The sequence below is a fragment of the Cebidichthys violaceus genome, unplaced genomic scaffold (genome assembly GCF_023349555.1).
Source record: "Cebidichthys violaceus isolate CVI_PGR_0920_01 unplaced genomic scaffold, fCebVio1.0.p SCAF_27, whole genome shotgun sequence".
In the NCBI taxonomy this organism is placed as follows: domain Eukaryota; kingdom Metazoa; phylum Chordata; class Actinopteri; order Perciformes; family Stichaeidae; genus Cebidichthys; species Cebidichthys violaceus.
Window position 1 is genome coordinate 4,442,275 of NW_027176450.1, and position 26,076 is coordinate 4,468,350.

Consider the following 26,076-nt stretch of genomic DNA (forward strand, 5'->3'; position numbering starts at 1 on the left):
GCCATCCACAAGCTTCTGGCAAGCTTCTCGTTGAATCTTTGACCGCTCCTCTTGACAGAATTGGTGCAGTTCAGTTAAATTTGATGGCTTTCTGACATGGACTTGTTTCTTCAGCATTGTCCACATGTTCTCAATGGGATTTAAGTCAGGACTTTGGGAAGGCCATTCTAAAACCCTAATTCTAGCCTGATTTAGCCATTCCATTACCACTTTTGATGTGTGTTTGGGGTCATTGTCCTGTTGGAACACCCAACTGCGCCCAAGACCCAACCTTCGGGCTGATGATTTTAGGTTATCTTTAAGAATTTGAAGGTAATCCTCCTTCTTCATTATCCCATTTACTCTCTGTAAAGCACCAGTTCCATTGGCAGCAAAACAGCCCCACAGCATACTACTACCACCACCGTGCTTGACGGTAGGCATGGTGTTCTTGGGGTTAAAGGCCTCACCTTTTCTCCTCCAAACATATTGCTGGGCATTGTGGCCAAACAGCTTGATTTTTGTTTCGTCTGACCACAGAACTTTCCTCCAGAAGGTCTTATCTTTGTCCATGTGATCAGCAGCAAACTTCAGTCGAGCCTTAAGGTGCCGCTTTTGGAGCAAGGGCTTCCTTCTTGCACGGCAGCCTCTCAGTCCATGGAGATGCAAAACACGCTTGACTGTGGACACTGACACCTGTGTTCCAGCAGCTTCTAATTCTTGGCAGATCTGCTTTTTGGTGGTTCTCGGTTGACTCTTCACCCTCCTGACCAATTTTCTCTCAGCAGCAGGTGATAGCTTGCGTTTTCTTCCTGATCGTGGCAGTGACAAAACAGTGCCATGCACTTTATACTTATAAACAATTGTTTGCACTGTTGCTCTTGGGACCTGCAGCTGCTTTGAAATGGCTCCAAGTGACTTTCCTGACTTGTTCAAGTCAACGATTCGCTTTTTCAGATCCATGCTGAGCTCCTTTGACTTTCCCAGTGTAGCGTTTGTGGGCGTTTGTATCCAATGAGCCCTATTTAAATGGCCTCAGAGAAGTCACCAGCTGTAGTCACTCATAATCACTCACAAGAAGTTAAGAGGCCATGCTATGAAGCTCATTTCATTGACACAACTTTCTAAGTCACCAAAATTGCTAATTCATGTTGCTGTATGTATATTTTTGACCCAGCAGATTTTGTCACTTTTTCTGTTAACCCATAATAAAGTCATGAAAGAACCAAACTTCATGAATGTTTTTTTGTGACAAAGAAGTATCTGTTCCAATCACTCTATCAAAGAAAAATCAGAGTTGTAGAAATAACTGGAAACTCAAGAGAGCCATGACATTATGTTCTTTACAAGTGTATGTAAACTTTTGACCACAACTGTATATAACAATGTTTGTATGAAAAGCACTATACAAATAAAGATGAGTGATAGAAATATTATATTCACACAAACAGTCCTGTCTACATGGCAACATTAAACAGCAAACTATTACTGAATATAAGAAAATGTTCAACAACAGCAGCCGTTTGCCTGTGTAAACAAAATGTCACCTTTACAGCATTGAATTGGATGCAGTGATATCAAATGTCAACAGCTTCACGTGTGGTGAGCGGTAGAGCGTTTTATCATCCTAAATAACTAAAACATATGAACGCAAAAGGAGCAGTTTAATTTGTAGAGTCCTGCCACGATTTGAGATTAATCCAGCTATGTGTCACGCAAAGGATACAACGCTGTTTCCTCACCAAAGCATCTCCAACAAATCTCCTCTGTCCTCGCTCCTCCAGATGCATTTTTAGAATTGGAATGTTCTTCAAGATGGAGCACTGAGATGTATTTCTAGTCGGAGGATCGAGGAGCGACGAGAATGGCCCCTCATCTCCTTTCAACAGTCACTATGACCCATTACCACAACCTTCGCTTAAACTTAACCCTGTCTCATATAAAATAACATCCCATTCAACTAAACTGCATTCTCAATTACACTTCAAGAGAAATGTCTTTTCTCACAGGTTATGGTTGCATTTTTAAACAAAACACAACAAAAATGTTACAAAACTACTTGGTTTAGGTTTAGTAAAGCATCATTGTTGGGTTTAAAGTAAGTACAGCTACAATATTTAAGTAGATTAGAAGAAGTGAATGTTTCTTATTTCGTTGTTTTTAGACCTTTGGTTTCACGTGGGTCTCCTGGGTGAAAGTCCCGTGTTTATTTGGCCCACAAAACCTTTTTTCACATATTCTTATGAATTTTTGCTGACCATTCTTGCATTATTAAATATTGTATTTATTGAACCTTGAACCCTGCTGGTCTAAAGTAAACCATACTGTACCCCAACAACGCTGTATGCTAGTAAATGACTTATGAGCAGCTGTGCTGCTGTATATCTGCTGCCCATGATACATTAAAATGCCTACCTTATACTGCGGCATGGGATACATTAAATTAATACATTTACATTTGATCCTACTTGCTCTGTTTTTACTGTTCAGAAAGTCTCGTGTGGAACAAGAAGAAATGTTGTGATGCCCACACTCTCAAAAAAAGGTTTTATTAGATCACTTTTATAAATACGATGATTTCCTCCCACACATGAGACGTTTTGAGTGTTGCGCTCTCATGGTAATGCTAATGTGCTGCTTATACCCCCTCATATATTACTTTGGAGCCCAACATGGCCTCTGCAATTCAAGTTCCTCTTACCCCAAAAATGTGTCTGAAGGAGGAGAAAAGCAGCAGAGGTAGACAAAAACAGATATTTAATAAGTGATGCTGCAATTAAAGAATGACCTTTTGTAGGGGGGGGCAGAAAACAAAGCAAGGATGCCATTATACACAAGCATTAGAAGCCGTGTAAACAACAATATAATGTGGCTCGGGCAGCAAACACCCACGGGAGGGATTACCGTTTTACTCCGGGAGGAGCAGAGTCCACTTTTCAGGAGCTGAAAGCCTGTGGTGGAGAGAGCTCTGTTGGGCTCTGGTAGGAGGGGGACCGTTTGGGCGGGCGTCTTCCAGCAAGTTAAAATCACCGGCTAGAGCAGTAACCAGTGGGTGGGAGACAACACATGTGACAGGAAAATGAGGGAAGTTAAACCAATATTTAGACTGCTAACTCTATAATCTGGAAATAGGTTACAATGAAGCCGGAGCATGAGGGGGTTGGGAAATGTCGCACATACGTGAGCCTCGCTCTGTTAAGATCCGGGCTTGCTTTTGTGTAGCGGGAACAACGCTCCTGTTAATTATCTGGTGTTTTGTTCTTTTTGTTTGGTGCTTGTCATCTCTAAATACTCTCATGAATCAAACTGCTTACCTCCTGTTTGGGAATCTATGGCCCTGGATGTGTTTGCTCAGCCTAAACATATGCAGAACTTTCATATCACAAAGTCAACATCAGTACCTTTACATGTTTTAATTATTAAAATTGTTCTATTGAAACACAATAGATTATGACAACCAAGTGTATAAATGAAATAGAAATATTCCCTATTGTCTGTCACTTGCTCTGGAAGATCCATCTTTTTAAAAAAGCAATCGAGAAAAGAATATTAATGAGCAACATACTTCACAATGAACAATCAGAACATTCAATATAACATATTTTTTTCGTTTTCTGTCTTCACATTAGAAACGAGCGCCTCCATTTGTGTGTTTTAGTACAAAACAGAGAGCTGAAATAGTTTCACAGTTTCTTCAAAATCCTTCACAGAAAATTTAAAGAGACGTCACTGAGTTTTTACTCTCGTTCTCCTTTTCCTCAGAATTGTCGTCTTTGTCTCCTTGAAAAAGTTTGTCGGTAAAACACAGTCAGCTCTGTAGGTTGGGGATTCCAACATCGCTGGCCTTGTCTGTGTCATTCCCTCCGTGTGGAGGTGTGGGTGAGACAGTTAGTAGAGCGCCATAGTGCTTTCCGTGCTCTTATTTTGTGACAGATTCAAAGTCACGAAAAAAACCCACAAGCAATTCTCTAAGACTGACTTGATGGCTGAAGTCAAGTATGTGCATGGCCACCTGCTGATACAACTTATTCAGAAAGTTTGCAAAACAGGGGTCCGCCACATACTGGACTCTATGGTTAAAACTCCTCCAATCACGAGCGTGCACTTCAGGACAATCAGGATGTGCCTACCAAATAAGTGGAGACACCTGCATGTCCTCCTTGATGAACCGGTGAATGTGGTGTGCTGGGTGTCTACTCACTACTCACTGTCTTTTGACCCCTGCAGGATTAGGCCATAACTCCACCCAGTTCAGCTGCGTACTACCTGGGGCCCCCTTCTGCATTGCTGTGGGGGCCAAGGTTATAAAGAAGTAGGTAAGCTGCGGTGAATAACCTTTAGCCAGTTAGGATCACACCAGTTTGGTTGATGTTATGTTGCGACAGGGCGTGCACTCCTGGGGCTGTGTCAGTTAAAATGAACGTTATTATATTGTAATCCTAGTTGTATTAGCACAGGCGGAGCCCTCTACCAAAGGGCCCTGTCACTCCTACACCGCTAGCTGAAGAGGACGTATGATGCGTTATATACTGAGGGGTCCATAACAACTTTAGTAGGCACATCCTGATTGGCAGGCGACCCTTATGCAAATCTTCAGTGGGCAAACACATGCCCGTGATTGGATGAGAGTATTACCCACAGAGTCCAGCAGAGGGCTCCCCCTGTGCTTATAGACTTGAGGTTACAATAACGTAACCTTCAGCTACAGAAGCCATTGCAATTGTCTCGTTCCTTGAGCTACCATCTGAGGCCACGCAAAAAAAAGAATAAATATGCAAACCTTTAACACCAGAATGCAAACATATGAAAAATCTGATGTACATACTATACGTGTAGTCAGTGTACACTGGTTTACTACAGTTTTTTTTTGTTTTTGTTTTTTACTATTTGCACATGAGAGAAGAAAAAAATGAACTCAGATTGTTTAAAAAGTCATGCTCTAAAAGGTTTGCTGGAGCAATGAGTCAAGTGTTTCGCTCATGAGGAACAAACATGGCGACCTGAGAACATATGGATCATTGAAAAGCAGCAGTGGAGGCCAACACATAGGCCTTCAGTCACTGCTGCAGACATTTGGACAGCATTACAATTTTTTTTTTTTTATTTCTCTTCACTCCTATTTTACGAAGCAAAATGACACAAACTGCAAAGTTACATGTAGACCGTCAGTTGAAAATTGAGAGAACTTTCAGTCATTTTATGGTGTCATGATATTTGGACAGATTGTATGCAATTTTAAAAGTAGTTGTTTTTCACATACATACACATAAAAATCTTACTGTTTTTTTTGTTTTTTGATTCATACCCAACTACTCCAGACTCCTCATTCTACTGTTCCATTTTCACAGTAAACTGCCTTAAAATGTCATGTTTTTCTGAAAGCACCAAGCTTCTGCAAAGTGATTAAAATGTCTCAATTTAAAACTGGCAGCAATCTCTTCAACTTCTGAGTTCCTGTGCCATTTCTGTCCATAAATAACAGGAGCTATAGAGTACAAAAATGTGCTACTATCCAAATATTTCGAGAGCTCACTGCATTAGAACGTTCACTAGTAAAATGAAACAACACATATTCATCATGAAAGTCACATCCGTCGTCTGTAATCGGGATCATGATGGTCATTGTGTCCGACTAGAGTTGCATCAGAGTCTGAGAAGAAAACCTAATATGTCCTCACATGCTCTCAAGAGTCACTTAGCATTCGAGCTGTCCTATTTCAGGTTTGAATGAGGCTGTGCTAAGGGGACTAGTGAGGTCAAAGTTCATATGGTCTTTTCCTCTAGTCGACTACTCTAGTTCCTCCCTATGCTCCATGCGCAGATCTCTCCTTCCTCCTCCTCCTCCTCCCCCGGTGGACATTAGCCTCCCCCTGTCATTTTCCTCCTCTCCCTCCTCCTCCTCCTCCTCTTCCTCCTCCATCCCTTCCTCTTCTTCCTCCTCCTCTTCCTCTTCGTCCTCTTCCTCGGTGCCGTCCATGGAGTCGTCGGCTCCCAGCATGGCCTGCTGCATGGCCAGGGTGGCCGAGTCCGAGGACAGCGACTGGAGGCTGTCCATACTCAGCGGGTCTGAGAGGAGGCAGAGAAACAGAGCGGGGGGAGAACAGTCAAACACCCAGCGACAGACCAAATCCATTCCCTCCACATTCATCCGTGCTCCCTGCTGCACTAAAGTTGCTTTCAAGCAGCTAAGGTACGGTGGAGGCCATTTTAAGTCCCAGTGAAACAGAGGTTAGAGTGTCTTTATCTCCTGTACTTTGACGATTCCCCAGTGAAACACAATATTTGAGCTATTTACAGTTACAAGAGGTTAAATCAAATCCTTTACATTTAATTGGACAGCTAACAAGTGGCCTGGCAAAATAAATATAAAAGCATGTTTTGTTTCACAGGCGAAACAATTACTGGATTTTGATATGGTATATAAAATAAAATTAAAATTATATATATATATTTTATTTATTTTTTATAAAAAAACGTGCATATATTTTAGAAATAGGTGAACATTTGACCGGGATGTGATCTAAAAGGTTTAAAAAATGTTCATTTCATCTCAACCTTAAATACCAGCGACAGAATGGCGGAGACTCATTTGATTGCACTTGGTTGATTCAGAGTTTAAAATGGTGGTTGTTTATTAATATAATGTCATATCAGAATATGTTAAGTTATGTATTTGGCAGTACTTACACTGAATAAAAAATGTAACTACTAATTATGCACAGTTTACTCCTGCCTAGAAGCGAGTGTCATTATGTCATGGCCTGGCTGTGCTTCTGCTGTCTATTATGTTTCTCTCTCTTTTGTTTCCCAGTGTCTCCCACTCCTCTTGTCTTCCATGTTTTATGAGTGCGGATGTATGTGAGTCTCTTCCTGTCCTACCATCAACCTGGGCCCAGAATACTGTCACACTTGCCTGTAATCGGCTCATCACCTCCCTTAACTCACACACCTGCCGTTCGTCAGCTCCTCATCCCTGCAGTATATCTACCTCGGCTCTTCGCCAGATATAAGTTCCTTATAAGTTAAGTTCATTGTAGTCCCGTTTCCTGTGCTCCAGGATTCCTGTCCTGCCATGTCTGCTCCCCCTGTGCAACTTCAGCCTGGATGCCCACATCACCCACGTCCAGCCTGGTCTCTCAATAAACCTTCTTAAAACTCCACCAACCTCTGTATTGTTTTACATTTGGGTCCATCCTTGTGATTCCACAACAAATGATCCAAATCTTCCCCTGTCTGAATGAAACCTACGCTGAAGAATATCATATTACTGCTGGTTCAGTTACAGCGATGACAGTTTTTGCCTTCTACAGCTGCAGTGCAGAGATAGCGAATAATAAAATACACCCGATGACTACAATCTATAACCTAAAATGGGCCTCGGATGACTGGAAACTATTTCTCTATCTGACTATTCTCTAGCGAGTTGGACCCCTCGTGATTTCGAACAGACACTCAGATCTAATTTAAGATTCCTGTAGAACAAATGTTGATTTTTTTACCCACCAAGAATATTATACTCTTTGTTCTTGACTTTTGCCTTCACGTCTTCTCACATACAAAAGTCAATAGTGGCATCTAGTGGGGACATTTCAAACACGCAGTTTGAATTGAAAACTCAAGGGGTTGTTTTGTCTTTTTCATTTCCTGGGAAATGCTAGCGTTATCTTACTGTCTGAGTTGTTTCCTGATCTGTGCGTCTGCAGAACTCCAGCCACAATGGAGTCAGGCCAGAAGCGCTGTGTCGGACGGTGCTGGGACTTCATCTTCTTGGCTTTAGGAGCTGGGTCTGGGTTACTGGCGTCCAACATGGGCTGAAGGATACGCCGACGAGCATTGATGAACCTGAACAAGAACAGGACAAGGCTTTCTTCTTTCCTTATATACAGTCCATTGATTGGTCATGTCACTTATATATCACCAAAGATACCAATCAAATGTATTTTAATGAAATACAGTATTAACTGCTAGTACAGACATTTACAAGAAAATTGTGAATGATGGGAAATTTCACATATTTGAATTAGATAATATAATGTAAAAAAAGCATCTTTCATCTCAACCAATCAATGGATCAAAAGCTTGAATTCCAAAGTACAAAGCAGCAAATTCTGCACCTCTTATCTTTAAATATCTTCCATATCTAAAAAAACCCCCAATCCTATTCCTTGAGAACAAAAATATATCAAAGAGTGACACTAGAAGGGAGGCACACGTTGGTGTAGGTGTACTTGCTATATAAAACCAGGAGATGGCACCACAGTGCCAGCAATGTGCTGGGGAGCGACAGTATGTTCAAGTACAAGTAAATCCTCCACCACACATACTTCTACTACAATAATAGTGTCTTCCTGTCTACCTACATGAGGACTTTATGTAATCAGTATTCGTATAGGAATACAGCATCTTACCAGTTGTTCACTTGTAAAAGTGTTAGATTAGTTTGCGCTGCAATCTGCCTTTTCTCGTCTTCTGTTGGGTACGGGTGCTGAAAGAAGGAAGAAACAGAGTCTCAGTTGTTAAAGCACTTTTTCTTTAGTTAACAGCATTTGTGTGACACTCTCTGATTAGCTCTGACTCCTCATGTGAGAACAATGAAATGCTCTACTCGTAATAAACCTCCTTCAACCAGTTTACTCTCCATATATACATTCCTCACATCATCAAACACTTCTCTGCTTCTACAGCTGCCACCAGGCCAATGTGTACGACCATCTCAGACTCACACTCTGCCTCACCATGAGATGCTGGAAGAGCCAGGAACGCATGATGTTGGTGGCGTGTTTGGGCAGGACCCCCCTCTTATTCTTTGACTTCTTGTCTTCGCTGTCCAACAGGGACGACAGGTCCAAGTTTACCTTCACGATAAACACAGGAGGAGAAGAGAAGGAGAGGAAAGGAGAAAAAAGAAGTGAATGGTAGGTCTCACTTATTGTTGCCACGGAAACAAAGTGAGACTACCAATTACCTCTCTTTTTTTTTCCAGTGGCAAGGGCAGAAACACCTCCTCAAGAGTCACCATGGAAACTGAATTTGAGTAATGACACTTAAAATATAAAAAAGCAGTGCATTGACCACGTGGAAACACAAGAGGGTCAGTCGTCCTTTTGGCGCCTCGAAGAGGAGCATGAAGAGCCAAGGGTCAGGCGAGGCTTCGGTCTGAAGTTTGGATTTCACATTTTGGTGCTGAATTAGTGAAGGGCTGGTACAAAGTGTGACTGTGTTTGTCTTGGTTTTTCATTTGTGTTGACCTAAGTCTTTGTGTTCAGAGAGAAATCATTATTCAGATGTTATTGTTTGAGTGCGAGTGCTGAAGGACGAGATGCTCTCAGAGTATTGACAGTGTTTGGCAGCCTGCGGTGCATATATGGATGTGTGTGAATCCACGGGTTTGGTCTGGCTGAGCCGTACTTGTGAGGACCAACTTCGTTGTCCACTGTTCTTGTGAGGACATTTAGGGCTGCGATGGTCATCAGTGGGTCTGTGAGGGTTGGTAAATAGTGTGGCTGTTCCAGGTAAGAGGAGGTTGGGCTGGGGAATTAACTGAGAAGAAATGGTAATATGTTTCATATTATCAACAAACAATAAAAGAACCAAACCAACAGTGATTGTATCTACTAACAAGTATATATCAATGCGTGATATCTCTTCTTTCCTCTGTGCCATAGAGCTCCATTAAAAACACATCAATGCACTAGCTGACATGCTCCTTCATCACCATGAAGACACACACTGTCGTTTATTTTGACTCAATCCTACATACACCGCCCTGCTGCCACAAATACTCACTAGAGCACACAGTGTGGATTAATCCACCACTGAAAATAGTCCCCAAAACATGACATATGTTTACTATTTGAGAACCGTTTGATTAAATCTACAGTGGCCAGTTGTTTTAGGAAATTACTGAGCCTATTTAAAAAAAATAAACAATATATTTGTGTGCCATTAAAAGTGTAAGTATTCAATAAGAACCAATGGAATTGGGGATAAAGTGCAAGAGGCAAGATAGGCAATTCAGAAAGTATTGGGAAATGCACTAATTAATTGTTGGTTAACAACAAAAATATAAAAAAACACCAGACTGATTCTTTAATGTCAATAAATGTGATATCTTTTTTTAATGTGATTTCTTTTGTGTGTAAGTCTATTCACACGGTCTCATGTGGAGACTCACCTCCTAAATGCTGGTCCCCACATGGTAAACCACTAAAGGGGGTAGACATGTGTTAGTTATGGTTGAAGGTTAGCCCCAGAGTCCCCAGAGAAAGAACGCAAGATGATGCAATGTCCTCCTACGAGACAAAAACAAATGCATCTGTGCATCTGTATGTGTTCACTATAGAACAGTACAATATGTGTTTGTTCACTTCAATGTGGAGGTTAATGTGTGTGTGTGTGTGTGTGTGTGTGTGTGTGTGTGTGTGTATGTGTGCTCTGAGGCAGATAATATGAAACACAATGAGCCCTCATTCTTCTTTGACACTATTTCTATCTATAAACATGCACCAAGTCACATAGCACAATGTCTTTTATTGCCTGCATAGTTGTACAAATGTAATATATAATATTAGACATTACTTTTTAATCCAACATTATAATTGTACCATGCAGTACCATCGACTTTGCGTTTTTTCCTTGAATTCTTTGAAAGAGGTACCCATTTGTGGAGGCTAAAACACTTCAGAGGGGAGCATACTGTAAGAAAATGTCTTATGCATAAGCATGGAAGACAAAAAGCATGAATAAATAAAAAATGCAAGTCTTCTGAAGAATATAAAATTGATTAATTTAATGAAGAGCGAAATAGTAGAAAGAATCCCTGCTGTCTTGGAGATAAATAACAGACAAACCTATATGAAGGCAACAACACGCAGGCCCCCCCTTAACCCACACAAGGCCCATAAATTCACATTCACACACACCAACATCCCCCTCTTACACTCCCCACACGAAACAACAGTCATTACAGTTGCAGCTGGGTGTCACGTGGATAACCCTCCTCTTATACTCCCCCCCCCCCAGCCTTGGGGATGCGTGTGTTGCGGGGGAAAGCAAGGTTGAATTAATTGGCAGCACCGAGCTTGAGAGTGTGATTACTCAGGGCTTGTCGGCAAAGTAGCAACGGGTCTGTGTTCAATTCCCAGCCCGCATGTAGCCCTCTGCCTCAGCTGGGTCGGGACTATTCACAGAGGCCTCCTTTGACTGTCAAGCACAGATTTACCTGCCTGAAACTGAGCCGTTCTTCAGGCCACAGCCATTGCACAGGGATCACTGTTTGAACTCCCAGTTTTTATTTATATCTATAAGCGAGTGTTGAGACTGTTGAGTCCAGACAAAGATCGGCCGCACCAGTGATGCTTTAAATCCACTTAGCATAGCTCAGATTTCTTGTACTTCTGTTGTACGAAGCCAAACAGAGACATTCGTCCTGTGAGCAGACCTAACAAGGGCTCAATTGCCTAATGGACTCTACTCTCAATACTCTTAGACGTGATGGTGGATACAACAAAAGGAAAGTCATAAAGGTTCTGTTTGCCAACAGTCATCTCCCACCTACATGTAGATTATCTTTCAACAAAACAGTCACACTTTTGAAAAGACATATAAATAACATTCTAAATGCGTATACCGCTGGCCTGAAACACATGAAGGCAGCAAACAACGCATCATCAGGGTTTGATTCTATATTCAGCTGTGATGAAATGTTAAATTGTTAAGCTCAACATACTTAGTACAGGTAAGCAAGTGTCAAATCAACTCTGACTCATCATTCAGAGAAAAACAGAGGGAATGATTTAAAAGAAACAAAGAGAGAGAGAGAGAGAGCACTGAGGCTAAAAAGTGGTTCTCTAATAGCAATGTTTAAGCACAACTTCAGGGAAACAGCTGCAGCTTTTCGTTGTGAATAGCACTGCTTTTGGCCTTTAACCATGCAGCTCAGCTTAGCCAAAGTAAAACATGTACTCTGAGCAGCTTTACTAACCTTTTTACAGTAGGCTTCATCTCTAATATTCAAGATGATGTTTTGCCCCTATGCATGACTATGATCAAATGACTTCTTTTGAATGAGTTAGCTTTCAGCTAAATTTGTAATTTACCCTTTTCTAAGCCTCGCATTCTGCTCCTGCTACTTAAGCTGTCAGAGCTACCATGGAGCCCCCACTGTCACTAACAATTACGAAGCTAAACTGACTGACGGGCCTAAAATCTGCGTTTGAAGGGTGTATACAGGATGTCAAACTGATTCAGCAGTGAAAACTGGTTAAAAAGACAGAAGCTAAAGCTACAGATCACAGTGTAAAAGTAAACCAGCACATCACATCCAGACGTAACACAATGAAATTCAGGAACAACAGTGTTGCTGTAAAGCCGATTGGTCTTTATTCACTATTACAATCATTAAAAAGCAGAAGCAGCATGTGTATACATTCAGTATACCTTCAGTAGCTAGCTTAGAAGTGCTGATGCTAGTTAATGATGTGCTAACATACTCTGCTAATGTTAGCTCCACAGGTTTTTAAGTAGAAACATAACGTTTTAGAGCCAGATAGTTGGACCCTGGTCTGGGTTGGCCGATGCTACGCTATGATAACCAGTCTGCGTTTGTGGGCGTTGATTACTAGGAACAAGTACGAGGCTCATTCTTCTTCAAAACAACCTGACACTCAAAAGACAAAAGAACTGTATCTTAAAATAACTGCAGAAGCCTTTTGAGTTGGAAAATGGGAAATATTAAGACCACGAGTGTGGCCTTGTGTCATAAAAAATCCAATTCCAGGAATTCATGTGGAGGTAACTGTTCTAAAGCCTTTCATGGAGAGGAGATAAAACATTTGTGGTCATAATATCATTATACATAATGATATAGGTTGAGTGAGTAGGAGTGAAAATGTTGTGTATTAACTTTGAGTATTATCTCCTGTATCCGTGTAAATCACACCATGTAGGATATTTAATCTACAGTATAGTCTTAAGTGCATGTCCTTACATGATTTTCACTCAAAGTCAAACCTGACAGGATCCTTTAAGTGCCCTAAACATCATAGGAATGAACTATTTCCATTGTGTCTGTCAGCGGGGGTGCTGTGTTCAGACAGAGACAATGAAAAGGTGCCCCGGGGGTTTTCTGTGAGATGTAAAGAGCCTCTTTTAATAATAACAAATGAAGAGTTGCTGGCGAGGGCACGTGGAGGGAGCAAATGTGTCGGCCAAAGCATCATCGGTCAGACGGCTTTACCTGTGAGTTCTGGATCTGGATGGTTCCCGGCGGCAGCGCCTGTGTTAACACTTGCCCTTGCGATGTCACCATGGCAACCGGCTGGTACAGGGTCCCACCTGAGGGGATAATTTACCATCATGAGTATCAAGTGGCTTCAGCAGCTACTGGCAGCCACATCTCGCACTGCCACTGGAGCCTTATTAACTTCTTGTCAGCCGCACAAACATACACAAGACAAACAACAGACGAAATTATTAAATTTGAGGTGCGTTAATGTCTTTCAACCCAAAAAAAAGAAGAAGAAGAAGGGAGTGAGCTTTTGCTTCTGGCTTAATTAGTCTTGATCAAGACACTCTTATCAAAGTCTGTTTGAGCTCTTCAGTGTGTAGTGATCAAAGGCAGATATTGATTTATTTTGGGTTAAAAGGGATTTCCGGAGGGCAGGATTAACATTTCACTGCACAGGCTTGACATTATAAGATCATATCAGCCAGCCAACCAATCCAACATGGAAAGGATATTATCTTGGCTCTCCTAGACACATAGTGTTCAGCATACATACTGTATACACAAAGCTCTGTCACTACAATGCATTCTAACCACACTAATAATAAACTATTTTTTTTTTTTTTACTAATATGCTCATATATTTGACAATAATGATTATTAATGCAAACCCATGATGATTTTGCCTAGTAGTAAACTACTTTTAATAACATTCCTAATTTTTTGAAGAATATTAATGATAATAATAACCTTTATAGGACTTTTCTAAATACAGTTACAAAGATTAAAAGGCAGAGGAGAAAATGTTAATAAATAAACATAATGCCAGTGATGAAAATAATATTAATTTGAATAAATTAGAGTTGAAAACGAGGTATTTGTTGACAATTTTGACTTTTTATTAACTAAAAGATAAACTGTAAAATGGCACTTGTGAAAGAGTCCGATGATAGATGACGTCTCAACTCTCGCAGGCTACACCGGAAGCCCAGAAATATTGTCCGTTGCCCCCAGAGGCTAAATTGTCATCAGACTGATAGCCAATGGGTTTCAGGATCGGCACATTACTCACTGCTAGTAATCAGTTAGTGTCTAGTAACTAATATAACCGCATATTACTGCATCATTGTATGTCTGTATTCACTCTGAAACTTGAAGCATTAAACATAATTTATCTACCTTCTCATTCTGTGTTTTGCCCCCTGATAATGAAAGCATGAATCTCTATAATTCCCAATAGGTTTTGCTAGTGGTGGGCCGTCAGGGCCAGCAAGGCCTTCTCTGCTGGCCTAAACAGAATCACAAAGTTATAGCTATTTTATAATTTAATAATTTTTCATAAATACAGTACATGTATTATAATTAAAAAAAATATTTTTCACATTATTTTATTTCCTCATTGCACAGCTACTGTCTTCCTCAGTTGCTCTGCTTCCAGCCTGCAGTGCTGCTTCCAGTGCAGCATGTTTTAAGTAGAGCTCTTATCCAATCAGATTTCACCTCTATGTCTCTAGGTAAGAAGAGAGACCCGAGGCCTTCAGACTCACAAGTGAATGCCTCTGCAGATTAAAGTATATGGGGACGATATTGTTGAATGTCATAGTCTTCAACCAATCAGATCTTTAGTTTGACACGTTGGGCGTATTCTTTGACGTGCCAGTCTTCTAGCTGGCCTACAAGTACGTCATCATTAACGTGCAGCTCATTATTAAGGTCAGCTCTGCAGTAAGGTGCAGCGTGCGCCGTGATTGGTCAGTGGGCGAGCGCGTGACTAATGTGAACTTTAAGGAAGCTGGCAGAAGTTCGTTGGAGTAGTAAGAGTTTAAATTGAAAGATATGGAAGAAATTATGACATTATTAGGGTTTTGCTTGGTGTAGAATATTTATTTCTTTACCTAGTTTTGTTTTTTTAACACTCAATGGCAGAAGGAGGAGAAACGGATTTAGTGGCGGAGTTACTGGAAACGTCTTTCTCAAGAAGGAGGAAAAACTGGACGTCATAAGAAATAGTCAGTCAACCACACAACTAGCAGCCCTGACCCAGCCAGCAAAAGGATTTGTTTGAACAGCGTCTGAGAAGCGTTGCACATTTTATGGCTGGGAATGTGTTTCATTTTAACTGAGCATCTTGGTGTTTGGAGCTACGCTAACCTGAGGACGCCATAGCACGGCAGGACACTACGGTGCTTTTGAAAACTTTTGGAGAAACCCGAGTGGATCTACAGATCAACGAACACGTTCGCAGGGAAACGGAGCTCCACAACCGCGGACCGGCCGCGGGCAGGCTAGCGGAGGTGGGATCCCGGCCCCGCTGCGAAACGGCCGCCGCAGGATGGCGAAACACAACTGGGGAGGCTCGACTGTCATCACTGGCGTCCATGAATCGAGTAGGACTTCTTACTGGAACTAAAACGATGTTCTGTACAACCGTGGGATTAAACTCTTTGTCAACAAAGAAAGGTGGATGGACTTTGTCTTTAAGTGAACAGCATTCGGTAAGTGACAAACTGCGTTAGTGTTTTGTAGGTGTTGAGCTTCATGTAACATTTTTATTTCACTTGTCAAATGTTGCAGTGTTATGTGAATATGCAGCTTTTACACGAAACAAATAATAACCCGTAGCTATGGCGTCATACTGAGGTTATTAGGAGGTGGTTCAACTAGTAGGACAGCGCTGAAGGCCCAGGTATAAAACACATGGCCCGCCACTAGGTTTTGCATATCAGAATCAGAATCAGCTTTATTGGTCATGTATGCATACGCATACATGGAATTTGACTCCGGTTTCCACTTCGCTCTCAATGTACATACACAAGTTTACAATAAACAATAAAATATATATATATACAAACACACACACACACACACACACACACACACACACACACACACACACACTTTTTGGATATATATATATATATATATATATATATATATATATATATATATATATATATATATATATACTTATATTGTACATCGTTGGTAAATGTTTCTACCTACATTTGTTCTACTTTTTTTGTTGCCCTTGTTTTATTTTTTATATATATATATATATATATATATATATATGAACATAAACAACAATGGCAATGGTAATTGAGGTGATAGTGCAAGTGGTGGTAATAGTGCAAACAGAGGTAGAAGTGCAGTATGTCTGATTAATTGTTCAGCAGAGTGACGGCCAGTGGAAAGAAGCTGTTCCTGTGTCTGGTGGTTTTGGTGTACAGTGCTCTGAAACGCCTACCAGAGGAGAGGAACAGCTTGTGTCCAGGGTGTGATGGGTCTGCAGTGATCTTTCCTGCCCATTTCCTGACTCTGGAAGTGTACAAGTCCAGGATGGAGGACAGGCTGGCACCAATGATTTTTTTCTGCAGATCTGTCTGTTGTAGTCTGTTTCTGTCCTGTTTAGTGGCTGAGCCAAACCACACAGTGATAGAGGAGCAGAGAACAGACTGTTCAACCTATTGTCTGTACATAGACTCATCACTGCCCTTGATGAGGCCGATGACTGTTGTATTGTCTGCGAACTTGAGGAGTCTACCAGACGGGTCCTCTGAGGTGCAGTCGTTTGTGTAGAGGGAGAAGAGCAGTGGGGAGAGCACACATCTCTGGGGGGGCGCCAGTGCTGATAGTCTGGGTGCTGGATGTGATTTTTCCCAGCCTCACCTGCTGCGTCCTGTTTGTGTCAGTTTGTGATCCACTGACAGGTGGATGGCGGCACAGTGAGCTGGGAGAGTATTGGTTTGAGTTTTTCCGGGATGATGGTGTTGAACGCTGAGCTGAAGTCCACAAACAGAACCCTTGCATATGTCCCTGAGGAGTCGAGGTGGTACAGCATGTAGTGCAGTCCCATGTTGACTGCATCATCTACCAACCTGTTTGCTCGGTAGGCAAACTACAGGGGGTCCAGCAGGGGCCCTGTGATGTCCTTCAGATGGGTCAACACCAGTTTCTCAAAGGATTTCATGACCACAGACATCAGGGCGATGGGCCTTTAGTCATTTAATCCTGTGATGGAGAATTTCTTGGGGACCGGGATGATCGTGAAGCGTTTGAAGCATGAGGGGACTTCACACAGCTCCAGTGATCGGTTGAAGATCTGTGTGAAGATGGAGGCCAGCTGGTCAGCACAGAATTTTAGGCAGGAGGGGGACACACCGTCTGGGCCCAGAGCCTTCCTGATCTTCTGTCTGTGAAAGAGGCTACATCCATACTACTCCGTCCACACGGCGTTTCAGCCATCGTTTCTGAAATGATCTCCATCCACACTACACGCCTGAAAACGAATATCAATCACGTGACTCTTCACGTACACTGGGCATGCGCCGATGTAAACAGGAAGTAGATCGTCGTATTTTGTAACAAAGCAACCAGAGGAATAAAGTAGTCTTTAATGATCGTAAGTACGTGTTTGATACTTAAGATCTTCTGTCAAATCTTCCTCTATGAACTCAAACAGATACAGTTCGTGGAAAGTTTTATAAGTTTTATTTTTCAGACTTAACGTTAGTTACAGCGCTGCGTCTCTCTCTCTCTCTCTCTCTCTCTCTCTCTCTCTCTCTCTCTCTCTCTCTCTCTCTCTCTGATCGCTTCAATAACAGCTGTTTCCTCCGCAGACATGCAGACTTTAACTGGACAACAGCTGCTAGTAAAGACAACAAGGTCAGCAACGCCTGTAATCAGTTGTCCGCGATAAATTAACCTGGTAGTCGATCGCGGGTGTCTACGTCATCGTTTCCAAACTTACGCGTTTACGTCCGTTGAGACGAATAGGCTACCCGGAGTTTACAAACGTATCTGGCTTCGGGAGCGTTTCTAAAGTCCTCCGTTTACGGTGCTCGAAAACGCCGGTGTAGTGTGGACGCTTAGTTTAAACGTAGCAAAACATATGCGTTTTCAAATAGAAACGGAGTAGTGTGGATGTAGTCAGAGCCGACTCACATTCTCTTCACAGATCCTCAGTGCCGGTGGGGGGTCGTTTGGGAGAGGTGAGAAGGAGGCAGGGGGTGTAGGTGTTTGTTTGATGACGGGGCAGTTGTGGGGTGTTGAAGTGGGCTTATCAAACCTGCAGTAGAAGGCTTTCAGGTCGTTAGCCAGTTGGTGATATCATGATAATTCCACCATGCATACAGACAGTACTACCATTCAGTACTGGCAAATACATCTTGATTTACCATCTTGATTTACACACCGTGGACGTCAGCCTCGGTGTGTTGGTGCTCATTGTTTTGTGTTGTTTTTGTTGTAAATACTGTTTTCAGCTGCGATACCCGGAGCTCTTTCACCAGAGATGAGCTCATAAACATCAGGGGAACAACTCCAGCGGACTTACTTCCAACTTTTCTGTTAATCTCTGTGGAATTACTGGGCATTCTAGTCAAAGGTGCTCTCACCTTAACGCATGCAGCGAAACGCCGTCGGAGAGGGAAACGTTCCGGAGCATTCAGTGCGTCTCTGCACGCGTGGATCTCGTACACCGCTGCCGGGCATATTTCTCTCCAACGTTCGCTCACTGTGCAACAAACTGGTTGAACTTCAGCTACTGGTGGGGAAAGACAGAGACTTTTCTTCATCCTCCGTTTTGTGTTTAACTGAGACCTGGCTCTGTGGATCAATACCGGACTCCGCGTTCCACCTGGCTGGCTTCCAGCTGTTCAGAGCGGACCGTGACTCAGAGCTATCCGGCAAATCGAAGGGGTTACACAGTGACTGGTGTAACGATGTGACAGTGACTCTACAACACTGTTCTCCTGATCTGGAATCTTTCGTCTTAAACTGTAAACATTACATTACATTACAGTCATTTAGCAGACGCTTTTATCCAAGGCGACTTACAATAAGTGCATTCAACATAGGTAATCAAAAGAACTACTAGTCACCAGAAGTCATAAGTACATTTCCTTTTCCAAACAAGCATCTAAGAGCATGAAGCAGAGCATAACTCAGAGCCAAAGTACAGGGCAGAAACAAGAAAAACAGTTAGTGCTATAAGTAATACGAATACAATAAGTGCAACAAGCTAGTATGAATACAATAAGTTCTAAGTGGAAGGCTCAGGGTAGCACTTCCTGAAGAGGTGGGTTTTCAGCCTGCGCCGAAAGATGGGCAGCGACTCTGCTGTCCTGACGTCAGTGGGAAGTTCATTCCACCACTGTGGGGCCAGGACAGAAAACACTTTTACTACCCCCGTGAGTTCACTTCGTTCATTCTAGTCGGTGTTTACCTTCCGCCGCAGGCCAACAATCTTTGGGCATGCTTAGACTGTACATAGGAGATGTACTTATGACTTCTAGTGACTAGTAGTTCTTTTGATTACCAATGTTAAATGCACTTATTGTAAGTCGCTTTGGATAAAAGCGTCTGTACAGACTGGGATGTTTTCAGGACTGCTACCAACAGCCTGGATGAATACACAGAGGCTGTAACTTCATACATCAGCTTCTGTGATGTATGAAGGTGACCATGGCTAAGTGGAGAGCAGGGCTGCCTTTCAATCAGAGGGTCGGTGGTTCGATCCCCGGCTCCTGCTCTCATGTCAATGTGTCCTTGAGCAAGACACTTAACCCCAAAATTGCTCCCGTAGCTGTGTCTACGGTGTGTAGATAGATACTGAATTGTAAGTCGCTTTGGATAAAAGCGTCTGCTAAATGACCGTAATGTTATAACAAGCACCAGGGTGAGTTATAACAACGACAAACCCTGGTTTACAGCTAAACTCAGACAGATAAGAACAAGGATTTAGGAGTGGGGACAAGGACATGTACAAAGAGGCAAAATACAGGTTTAGTAAGTGGTGATGAGAGATGCTACACGACTGTACTCTGAGAAACTGCAACACCAGCTCTCAGCAAGTGACTTCTGTCGGGAGAGGCCTCAGACAGATCATAACTACAAGCCTAAAGCTTCCAACTCCATGAACAACCTCCGCTGAATGAGTTCTACTGTAGAGTTGAAAGACAATGGGACAGTCCTGACCCCACCCCCCATGGCTCCATCAGGCTCCCCTCCCCCAGCTCAGCAGGGGCTCATGCCTCTGTACCATTGAAGCATTGTGCTGATCTGGTGTTTACAGACATCTTGAACACCTCTCTGGAGACATGCCACGTACCAGCCTGCTTCGAGGCCTCCACTATTATCCCTGTTCCCAAAACTTAGGATCACAAGACTTAATGACTACAGGCCCGTCGCCCTGACCTCTGTGGTCATGAAGTCTTTTGAATGCCTGGTCCTGTCCCACTTAAAAACCATCACTGACCCACTCTTGGACCCCCAGCAGTTCGCCTACAGAACCAACAGGTATGTAGACAACGCAGTCAACATGGCCCTTCACTTCATCATCCAGCAACTGGACACGCCAGGATCCTGTTTGTGGACTTCAGCTCTGCTTTCAACTCCATCATCCCATCTCTGCTGCATGACGAGCTCTCTCAGCTGCACGTGCCCGACTCCACCTGCAAGTGGATCACAGACTTCCTGTCTGACGGGAAGCAGCACGTGAAGCTGGGAAAGCACGTCTCAGCCTCCTGGACCATCAGCACCGGTTCCCCCCAAGGCTGCGTTCTTTCCCCTCTGCTCTTCTCCCTGTACACCAACAGCTGCACCTCCAGTCACCAGTCCGTCAAGCTCCTGAAGTTTGCAGATGACACCACCCTCTTTGGACTCATCTCTGGTGGGGATGAGTGGGTGGGAGACTGACCATCTGGTGACCTGGTGCGGTCTGAACAACTTGGAGCTCAACGCTCTAAAGACAGTGGAGATGGTTGTGGATTTCAGGAAGAACGTAGCCCCACCTGCCCCTATCACCCTGTGTGACTCCCCCGTCGACGCTGTGGAGTCCTTCCACTTCCTGGGCTCCATCATAACCCAGGACCTCAAGTGGGACCCTAACATCAGCTCCATCACCAAGAAGGCTCAGCAGAGGATTTACTTCTTGAGGCAGCTGAAGAAATTCACCTGCCAAAGACAATGATGGTGCACTTCTACACAGCCATCATTGAGTCCATCCTCTGCTCCTCCATCACGGTCTGGTACGCTGCAGCCACTGCCAAGGACAAGAGCAGACTGCAGCGTATCATTCGCTCTGCTGAATGAGTGATTGGCAATCTGCTGTCCCTCCAGGACTTGCTCGCTTCAAGGACCCTTCACATTACAGTTCATCATACTTGTTTGTAGTACTGTTATCTGTTTGTTGTGCACTTTATTTTATATTCTTTTATATTCTATTGTAAATTTGAATATGTTTCTATTTCTTGCACTGTGTTGATTGTTTAATGATATGCACCACCCACCATGACAAATTCCTTGTATGTGCAACATACTTTGGTAATAAACGGTTTCTGATTCTGATTCTGATACAATGATAAAACCTTGACTGTTGGAAATGAAGGGTTTAGATTTTAGACATAATGTATTCCCATTAACTGAAACCAGAGACATGCAAAAATAGGTGTATTGTAAAAGCAAGTCTGATCATGGAAAATGTAATTTATGTCATATTATGTCCGTGGAATGTATGTGGAAGCTTCAGTTCACAGTCTGTGTGAAAGGAAACTGCTGGTCTTACAGAACAGCCTGAACCAATCCAAGTCACATGGATCTTAGTTATGCAGATTTTTTAAAACAACCCCTCCCCCAACTTGTAAATGTCACATTGCACAATAAATACTCTGCTAACACTAATACAAGCCATGAAAACTGCATGTGAATGTGTCAGAGTCCTGGTGTTTATGTGTGTAATCATATGCTTACCCGATACCACTTGAGAGTTGATGGTAGTCATGGCGACATTGCTCTGTTGCAGACCCCCGGCGGGCACCAATATCCCTGAAGGGTTAACAGAGCTGGAGACAGAGGTCATGGATGGAGAGGAGGTCTGAATTAGTTCCTGGGGGATCACAGAGAGATATTAGTGAGCAAATGCAAAGAGGCAGCTCTACTGTTAGTGACTGAAAATCTCCCAGAAGCAAAATCTACCTGGTGATAAATGACAAGGTGTATCTTGGGAAGTGCTACTCAGAGAGAGATACCATCAAGGAAGTGTAAGATCCACAGAGAGTCCATGACTGACCTGCTGCACGTTGAGACTGGTGTGTGACGGGGAATAAGGTCCTCCGAGGTCGTTACGGAGGAGGTTGTCGCTGTGCATCTTGGTCTTGAGGCAGGTGATGTAACGGTTGCAGAAATCTTTACAGAGCTCATTGACCTTCTCTAATTCTAATAGGTGGATTCGCAACACCTGAATGGCCTTTACCATCTGAGGGAAACAGAGACGAACCATAAATAGATCACCTCCACAACATACTACAAAACTGATCACTCTAATAAAACACTTAAAATGTACCATATAGCATGAAGTAAGACTTAATTGTTTTTTCCAAAACATTCAGGAATATCTATGCAAAAATTAGGGTGTTAAAAGGGGAACAACTATATCACTCTACTGCCATGCTGACGGCTCTGTGGGGCTCCATGAAGCATAGTGTTGCTTTGAGCTTAATGCTACCTAAATGCTCACAATCAAACCCAACACCTCCAGTTTGTAATGAAGGATTTTCAGTTTAAATTTTCAAGACTCCAAAGTCCAAACAGCGGCAAGCTCCCTCCTCCACTCCTGATGACATTATAATGTGAAACTCATGCGTACAGCTGGTGGATCAGATACAAATTCAGGGATTCTTTTAATTTGATTTCAAGGTTTAATTCCCTTTAAAAGTCAATGCAGGAAAAAACCCTTAACACTGGTGCACATGTGCCCCAAATGACTGGATTCAAATTTGTTCTAAAAATACAGCATAGATGATCCTCCATATTAGATGATCCTCCATATTAGATGATCCTCCATATTAGCTCTCAAACACACATTTGGCCACGTTAAGTGAATTAATTAAACTCTAAGACACTAGATGTGAGATGGGATGTTTCCAGTATGTCTTTATTGATGAGCATGGAGTGACATCCACTTGTATTATTTATTCCAGAGATGCATATAGATTGCAAGTATACAGGGGGGGGGAATTCTGTAATCCTTTCATCCTTCACTCTCCCAAAGATCGAGCCGCTAATGTAATATAATGCTGACAGGGCAAAGGTACAGGAAGCTTCTCTACTGTCTGTCTGCCTTGTGAGCGACAACATTCAAACTAATATAGTAAAATAGCCTATTTTCATCATAATATGATAATGACGTTCATTAAATGTTATGTTTAGCTTAAGGTTTTGTCTGATCAATACAGTCCTTTTAATTAGCTTTTCCAGAATTTTGTTTTGTCACACATAGTAACCTCATCCCTCTCTCTACTGTTTCAAAATGGAATCTGTGCTATAGGGCGCTTACAGAGATTAGCGTGTTACATTTTATAGCTCACGGTAAAGAAATATTGTGTGGTGAGATGTACACTTACTACTTTTACTGAGCTTTCAACTGCATCTCAGGGTCTTCTTCAGTGGATGTGGACTGTGAGACTATGCAGTTGAAAGCTCAGAAAAGCTAAGTGTACCTTTTAGATATTGTGCTATACAGTACATACTGTTCCCCAATGTCAAGAATGAACTTGAAACTCAAAGTCTATAGCTGTTTCCTAAGCCATATCACATGTGACTTTATTAATGAAAGCTTATAAATCAGCCATTACTTGTAGAACAGTAATGTAGGTTTTTCATGTTCGAACTCAATGAGAGATAACGAAGCCCTTTTCTGTCATAGCTGAGTCACTTATTACTGAAGCCTTGAGAGGCAATTGATTAAAAAAATCTGGTGATCCCTTTTCTAAATCTAATCTAAATAGTTTTCTCTCCTGTGTTTATGACTTAAGAACAGATGAATTAGTTTTTTCTGTCTTTAATCTTGTTGTTGCTGTAATACTCATTTTGGCCACATAATGCTAAGGTGCACCACTACCCCATGTTCTAACCAGGACTAAAAGCATCTGCAAAAAAGTCAAACTATAGCCAAAATGGCAAGCAAACAAAGATTTTAAGACGGCATTCAGACCATCATGTTAAGTATTTCCGCTGAAACACACATTAAAGGAACTCTTAAGGCTGAGGAGGCAGGTTTCAGTGCAGGTGTTACAGACCAATGTCTCCAAAGATGTTGAGGAAAATCTCCCCACACCAAAGATGAATTATTGCTCTGCCCGAATAAAATATTTCAAATGATTACAATAGCAGGGGTCAGAGAGGAACTTCTGCCATATTAGATACTGATGGACAGATGTCTGATATTTAACAGACCATTTCATTGGAGTTGTGTTGCTAGGAAACTGCTTGGGCCCAGGTTTATTTCCTCATGATAGCCAATAATATATTTAGAATATTGTTTGAAACTACAAAAAGATTAAAATCGTGAGGGTTTATTTGTAGTAAAGTGTTTTTAATAATAATAATTCTGTATTTTCTTGGGTTAACTGACCATCGACCATTCTCTCCACTCCACACTGTGCAGCACATTGTAGTGCACTCCCTCAAAGTTACCACTCAAGGTCAACACAATGGACAGAAAAGTGCTTGGCCAAGGAGGAGATAAATCAGCTAATTAAACTGCGCTCGCTTAATCAAGGGACCAGTAACTCTTCGCCCATCGTAGCCAGTCAGGCCCAGTGTAACGTTACTGTCCTGTGGAAGAGTTAGTGCCCTCTGGGAGGGATGCCCGTACCCAGTGCCTCATAAAACACACAGATGCAGGGTTAATTGACTGTTCAGCACTTGTCGGCCTGTAGACCCGAGTACTGTGATGGCAAGAGAGCACATTATTTCTTTTTTCCTTCTCGGGTCTTTGTCTCTGTCTGGCTTCAACTCCTCCCCCTCTTTTCTCAGTGAATCTGATCAGCATCCTCATTCTCTTAATTAGTAAGTAAGTAAGTAAGTAAGGGGAAGTGCAGGGGGAGGATGGGGAAGATTACATGAAAAAGGAGGGAATGATTAGGAGTAGTAATAATGGGATACACTGGAAACAGACAAACAGGTATTGCTACAGCTTCATTATTATTATTTTCTCTTATTCTACATTTACGTTGAGCATGCTCCCTAAACTAACTATGCAACGTGTTCCTGTTGTCAAAGCGGCTGAAGCATTCTGTGTTGGTACTGATTAACAGGTATGTGGTAGCAGTTGGCTTACCAAGTTGTCCAGCTCTGGATCCTCACTGAAGAAGGGCTTGTGTTCTCGCTCCTGCTGATGCACAAAGTTCTCAATGTCCACGTCAAAGCTGGCTGACGTGATGCATTCAGATCCCTGTGTGGCCTGCTCGCATTTCTCAAACAACAATGCCAGCAGGGGGAACAACGGATGTCTGGGGAGAAAGAGAGGGAGAGGCACAGTGTGCGTCAGTTTCTATAGGGGAATGCTGGTCATCATCAAGCCATAACTAGGCATTTTGTGTGTTGCAGTTAATGCATTTGGTGCAGCCACTAGTTTTATCTCAGTTGGAGGTGTTCTACATTTCGCAAAAAACCTTTCTACAGTCCGAGAGAAGTGGTGTGAACTCTCAATCAATGGCGGTTGTGCTGACAATAACTGGCCAGCTGTGCGACCAGTTTCCATACCATACTAATCCCATCAAAATATCACTTGAGTGCTTTTCATGTATCCTGAGCAGAAATTCGCTAAGGGCTCAAACCTATACACACACACACACACACACACACACACACACACACACACACACACACACACACACACACACACAAGTTCATATATTCAGAGACCGTGAGAGATGGCATGTTGATGCATCTCTGTGTCATTTGATTTTAATACTTAACTTTTGAAAAAAGTAACATTTTCCTTGACATTTTCCAGATTCAGTCCTCACTCTAAATTAGTTGTTCTGATGTCCTTAGAGGACACAATTTTAATTTTTTTTCTGTATACT

At 42.4% G+C, this 26,076-nt stretch overlaps 1 protein-coding gene across 2 annotated transcripts in view; it reads right to left on the reverse strand.

Annotated features, from left to right (window-relative positions):
• The window catches only part of pknox2 (pbx/knotted 1 homeobox 2), a 117,406-nt gene that overhangs the window by 9,272 nt on the left and 82,058 nt on the right, over positions 1–26,076 (reverse strand). Inside the window, exons 6-13 of one of the 2 annotated variants that reach the window (XM_068721191.1) lie at positions 25,326–25,497; positions 22,275–22,460; positions 21,956–22,091; positions 13,217–13,314; positions 8,715–8,834; positions 8,388–8,464; positions 7,649–7,821; positions 5,772–6,045 (exon numbers count right to left, since the gene is read on the reverse strand). In XM_068721191.1, the coding sequence (XP_068577292.1) occupies positions 5,772–6,045; positions 7,649–7,821; positions 8,388–8,464; positions 8,715–8,834; positions 13,217–13,314; positions 21,956–22,091; positions 22,275–22,460; positions 25,326–25,497 (1,236 nt within the window). Of the gene's footprint in view, positions 1–2,536; positions 6,046–7,648; positions 7,822–8,387; positions 8,465–8,714; positions 8,835–13,216; positions 13,315–21,955; positions 22,092–22,274; positions 22,461–25,325; positions 25,498–26,076 lie in introns of those variants that run through there. The other variant, XM_068721189.1, reaches the window with a different exon arrangement.